The sequence below is a fragment of the Oryx dammah genome, unplaced genomic scaffold, assembly GCF_014754425.2.
Source record: "Oryx dammah isolate SB20612 unplaced genomic scaffold, SCBI_Odam_1.1 HiC_scaffold_21, whole genome shotgun sequence".
Lineage (NCBI taxonomy): Eukaryota > Metazoa > Chordata > Mammalia > Artiodactyla > Bovidae > Oryx > Oryx dammah.
The window spans coordinates 21436148-21442147 of record NW_024070205.1 but is presented as its reverse complement, the minus strand read 5'-3'; the positions used below and the strand labels follow the sequence as shown (position 1 = coordinate 21442147).

The 6000-nt window shown below is 47.0% G+C and overlaps 1 protein-coding gene across 3 annotated transcripts in view; it reads left to right on the top strand.

Moving 5' to 3' along the window:
* The first annotated feature begins 4225 nt into the window (after positions 1-4225).
* RASAL2 (RAS protein activator like 2) overlaps positions 4226-6000 on the top strand; it is a 394323-nt gene continuing 392548 nt past the window's right edge. For 2 of the 3 annotated variants that reach the window (XM_040263910.1, XM_040263909.1), the window contains exon 1: positions 4227-4490. In XM_040263910.1, the coding sequence (XP_040119844.1) occupies positions 4289-4490 (202 nt within the window). In that variant the 5' untranslated portion in view covers positions 4227-4288. Of the gene's footprint in view, positions 4491-6000 lie in introns of all 3 variants that reach the window. The other variant, XM_040263908.1, reaches the window with a different exon arrangement.

Below are 6000 nucleotides of genomic sequence, written 5' to 3'. Positions count from 1 at the left end.
TGGGCATGGTCAGTGTTATAGGACATAATCAAGAGAGTGCCACATCGTTGTGTCCAAGGGGAAAGGGAATATTGAAAGGGAGTGGCTGGTGAACCATAGTTGCGTAACTGCTTGGGGGATTAGGGCTTTAGAGCTATTGTCTAGATTCCCTAGAAGGAATTGGCTATAAGAAAAGAGTTAAAGGCGTTTGTGATGAGGGAGCCTCTTTGTGTGTGTGTGTTTTCTTTTTTAAAATTTGTTTTTGGCTGTTCTGGGTCTTTGTTGCTGAGAGAGGGCTTTCTCTAGTTTCAGCAAGCAGGGGCTAATCTTCCTTGCAGAGCTCGGGCTCTGGGCACCTGGGTTTAGTAGTTGCATCTTGAAGGCTCTAGAATGCAGGCTCAGTAGCTGCTGTACCTGTGAGTTTAGCTGTTCCTTGGCATGTGGAATCTTTCTGGACCAGGGATCAAACCTGCGTCCCCTCCATTGGCAGGCGGATTCTTTTCCACTGTACCACCAGGGAAGTTTTGTGTTTTCTGACAGATGAACAGAGGAGAAAATTGGTCGTGTACCTGGTCCTCAGGTTGACAGTCAAGATTCCAAATCCTCATTTCTTCTTTATATTGATAATGTGTACTTAGAGGGGCTTCTCAGGTGGCTCAGCAGTAAAGAATTCAGCTGCCCATGCACGAGATTCAAGAGAGGCATATTTGATCCTCAGGAAATGGCAACTCATACCAGTATTCTTGCCTGAAAAATCTCATGAACAGAGGAGTCTGGTGGGCTACAGTCCACAGGATCGCAAAGAGTCATATATAACTGAGTGACTGAGCATGCAGGCACTCAGAACCCAAGGCTTCTTTCTTTTGAAATCTCAGGTTATTGCCAGGCTTTGTTTTTCAGAGTATGATCAGGGGAACTTATTATTTTTTCTCCTCCATAGTTCCCCAGTTTTTTAGTTCCTTCTGGTTTTGAGTTTTGGGTTAGATTCTTAGAGTTGAATTCCATTGACAATAAATATGTAGATCACCTCTGAGAGCTTAGTATCAGAGGCTCTAGAGGGAAAAAAAAAAAGGAAAGGGGGTAGGGCAGGCAGGGAAATGAGACTTTATTGTATTTCACACACAAAGGCCTGTTTGCAAACTACAATGTAAATTAAGACTTTAACAGCAGAGGATTTATCTTCACTTTAAAATCCGGGATTACACCAGGCAGATACCACTGGTATAAATTCAAGTAGGATTGACTGCCTCCCAGCAATGCAAATTAGTTTATCACTTTTGTTTGCTTGTTTGATTTTTCTTCAATATTTTTAAGTGATAAAAATTTACAAGCCATGAAATATTTACTTTTGGCTCTACAACTGTTAGAAAAATTCTACCTGCCAAAGGGGGGTTGTTGTTCAGTGGCTAAGACGTGTCCCACTCTTGGCGACCCTGTGGACTGCAGCATGCCAGGCTTCCCTGTCCTTCACTATCTCAGAATTTGTTCAAACTCATGTCCACTGGGTTGGTGATGCCATCCAACCATCTGCCAAAGGTAGGGTGGTAGGGGGGTGGGAACCCTGAAGGAATCCAGATCCATCAGTGAGGTAAAAAATTAGGAAGTTAGGGTTTTAGTCTATGAACTAGCTATGTTACTTTAGGTAGGTTGCTTAATAGACGTCTATGCTTCAATTTTTTTCACTGGCGAAATGGTGATTTAAAAAAATACTGATTCTGGTTTATCTCATACAATTATTTTTCAGGTTGTGAAAGTATTATCTCTTTAAGTTATAAACATTAGATAAATTCCAGACATACTGTTGCGTAAGCAACTAGAGAACTACTGAAGCCAGTCGGGTCAGAATGGGGAAGTGAAGCAGGAACTGGGATTTGGGAAATCTGGATGTAGAAAGTAGGATTATTGGGGATTGGTAGAAAGCTTTTTCTTCCGCTCAAGAATGAATGATGCCAATTAGAGAGCAAGCTAGAAAGAGAAAAAAAATTGTGAATGTTTCACACAGCACTTCTGATGCTGCTCTGAAATAACTGCTAGGGTAAATAAATTCCTTATATATTGACTAATAAAGAGGTGCTCAGATTTGTACATCTGATGCCCATTACTTCCTTGCTCTCTGACTTTTGTTACCATGACTTAAACAGCAATTGAATGTACCTAAAAATGCTCTAGTTCTGCTCCGTGCAGAATTTAGGCTCTAAATCTCTGGCTTCAACACTTTCTTTTGTCCACCCAAACACTGAGCTATCTGATGCTTAGACTAGGAAGTCTGAATATGGAGTCAGATAGTAAGAAATCAGGGTTCTAGATACTGGAAATGATCACTTCAATACATCACCAAGCCACATATCAACAAACAATCACAAAGGGTTTCAAGCTGAAGTAACCAATTATCATTGAAGCTTTGCCAGCTAACATGACTGTTCCTCAGTTTTCTCACCTGTTAAGCAAGAAGCAGGATCAGATTCTCTCTAAGGTTACTTTCTGCTATGAAGCACTATTACTCTAAATAAGAGTTTGGAGAAAATGACAAAATGAGTCCTCATAGCTCTTGATAAACCCAAACAATAGAAACTGAAAATGTCTCCTTGTAGACCAGTCTTGTTGTGCTAAGTAGAGAAAAACAGGGGAAAACACAGAATAAAACCCTCCAAAAAGAGAAAACACACACACAAACACACACACTTGTGGAATCCTTGTTTGGCTTTACATAGCCATGTTCAAGACACATTGCTGGAGATGTACTATGTGCAAGACACTTTTAAGTTGTTACTGTTCAGTTTTAAAATGATAATTATTACTTTTCCAGCCACTCTTATAGCTGAATTGGTAAATAATATCGCCTTGGGTGGGCATAAAATTAAACCCAAGGTCAAGGGAGACAGTCTACAAATAGACCAAAAATAAAACGCAAGAGATATCATTAGAAGATTTGGCCAAAAAAAAAAAAAGCCAAGATATTGCACAAAGATCAAAGGCCAAAAAAGAGAAATATGCTTAGCTAATTCAGGGGTTTTGAGTATTTCATGTGCTTGCGAGTCCCGTCCATCCATCCACACCACACTTCTGAGCCATGCTATTCTAAACCGATGACAAGTCCAGCTTTAGCGCGGACAGGGCGCAGAGCGCGGATCCCACACAATTCCACAATCCCAGACCCCGCTGCCAACTCTCCTTTCTGGAAAGGAAGGAAGCGTTTCCCCTAGGGTGACTGTAAAATAAAACAGCCTCTCCAATGTCTCCGTCCAATAAGAAAGAAACGTTGGTCCAAACAAATATAGACATAAATGCATACATACAAGGAAAAGGGTAGGAAGAGGGGGGAGAGGGGAAAGGGAAGTTCTTTTCCTTTCTTTTTAAATTTCCCGCATCCCTCTTCCTCCCCGCCTCTCCACGCCGGCCCCACTTCAAGTAGCAGCTGGGGAGACGGGGAGACCGGGAAAAGCACTGTAAGGGCGGTCGGGGAGAGAGTATTTGGGAAGTAGGCGGAACCGGCTGGGTGAATAACTCGGTGTCCGATTTTTCCTGCCTTCGGCAGCAGTTCCTCCTCCGCTTCGTTATTCCACTGCACACGCGGCTGGGCCCTCGGCCCTCGATTGCTCCGCCCTATCACCCTGGGATGCCGCCTGCCGCCGCCACCGCCGCGGCTGCCGGGCTTGTGGGATCCGCGGCGGAGTCGGAGCCGGAGCCCCAGCCGCGGCGGGAGCCGTGGCCTGAGAGTTAGGGGGCGGGCCGGGTTCATTCCTGGGGAGGGTGCTGAAGACTGGTGGGCGAGAACCCGGGGCCACCGCCCTCCCCACAGGCTGAGGGAGTGGACATTCGGAGCCCCTGAGCGGCGGCGGCGGCGGCGGCGGCGGCGGGAGCCGGTCAAAGGGGGCGGCCCCTGGCGGCGACGCCCCCAGCCCAGCCCTGCCCTGCCCCGCTCCATCCCCAGCCCCGGCCCGATCGGCCCGCCGGAGACGCCGGCGGGGGCACAGAAAGGCGGCTCCGAGGGGGGCCGGCGGGCGAGCCGCCTCTCCCGGGTCCTTCCACGTCCCTCCCGGGAGGGACCCACACCTGAGCCCGGACCCACCCCCCGCCCGGGGCCACGCTGGATCCGCCTCCCGGCCTGGGTCCCGCCCGCCGGCTGCAGGTGGGCTGCAACGCCCGAGCCGCGGGCAGTGGGCGGCGGGGAAGGAGGTGAGCCGCGTCCGCGCCGGCTGCCGCTCGGGTCCGTGCCCCCGCTGCTGCGCTCTCCGCCTCCCCTTTCCGCAAGCAGGGCGCGGAGCCGCGCGCCCGCCCCGCCGCCGCCGCCTTGTCCCTCCGGGGCACCATGGAGCTCTCCCTGTCGTCCGGAGGAGCCGCGGAGGCGCTGTCCTGGCCAGAGATGTTCCCGGGATTGGAGTCCGACTCGCCGCTCCCCCCGGAGGAGCTGGACGCGGTTGTCCCGGTCAGTGGGGCCATGGCCGGTGGCATGTTGGATCGGATTCTTCTGGAGTCCGTGTGCCAGCAACAGAGCTGGGTCCGCGTGTACGGTAAGGACCTAAGGCCGTCTTAGAGGCTGATGTTTCTTATCTTTGCTCAGGCAGAAATGCATTCCCCAGGTCTCAGTCCCATCCATTCTCAGTCCCCATCCATCCTGGGTCCGTTTCCCACATCCCTTTTTGTTCTGGGGGTGCATTTCTGACAAGTTTCTCCAGACTTGCACTTGAGAGAGATGTGACTCAGTATGGTCTTTGGACCTTTTCAGGTACCTGCAGTAAGTTTAAGGTGGAGTTGGGATATGAAGCCTTAATTTTCAGGTGGTTACTTCAAGGGAGGTGTCAGCCGATCTTCAAGGAGAAGACACCAGGAAATCAATCAGTCTTGAGCAAGGGAAGACTGCAAACCAAGATATTATGAAAAAGCTTAGTGGAGGTTAAGATAATAAAGTAAAAATCAAAAGTATTTGTTTGAGAAGGGGAACAGTCTTACTTCTGTAACCTCTTTCTGAACCTTACTCTCCAAAGGCAAGCACTTAGTCCAAGGGGTGTGGATTGTTTCAGATTGCACTATTGTTTCTGGTGCTCTTTGTAAAGTGACTGGATTGCTACTCAGCAAGTTAAAAAGTGATGAACACACTAAAACTTTCCCTTTCTGCATTCCTAGTAACCACCTCTTTAATTAAAACTGAATGATGAGATTCTATAAGGGCAAGCCTTGTGGCAGCGTTTAAGCCGTGCTGATTTTGAAAACCTGTAGCCCAAAGATTTATAGCCTGGCATTCAGGACTGAGCTGTGGCTTTCCAAATCATTGAAACGTCAAGGTGTTTATCACTTAGCTCACAGGGATAAAAAAGACATTAGTCATGTGGCTGAGTATAAGATGGCAAGCTTGAAGCACCTGAAATCAACACAAGTTTAAGGTGTTATCCTGCAGTCATGTGCATCTAAGCATATAGTGATCAATTACTTTGTGTGTTTTTGGCTTTTTTTTTTTTTTTCCATCCTGAGCAGGTTATGTGTTTACTATTCAGGAGTGACGGTGACTTTGAAGTTGTCTTCCTGGATAGTTTAGTTGGTTTCAAGACTTTGTCTATCCAGAGAGATAGATCATAGAACTAGGAGTCCAGAGATACGAATTTTTGTCTCAGTTCTGCCCCTAAGTGTCTATGTGATTTGGAGCAGATAAGATCACTTTTTTGACCTCTGATTCCTCATCTGTAAAATGAGTGGATTGGATTAAATAATCCCTTAATGGTCCTTGCAGTTCTAAAAATCCAGCAGTTTTTATAGCCTTTTTTAAATGGATTTATGTATGCAGCACTTTGTATTTTGCTGGCTGTTTGTAAATGTTTCTTGATGTCGTTTTAGTTGGCTGAAAGAATTAAAGCAAAGAAGTGGGAGATGATGCAAGGCCATCCAGTTCATTCTCAGCAGATTAAAAACTTTAGTGCCTGATTTTTCATTCACCTGCTAGTCCTACTTAGCCGATGGTTTATAACAAAGGGTGGTGAAAATCTGAAGTCGAACCTGAATTAGAGTATCTTGGAGGTTACAACTTTT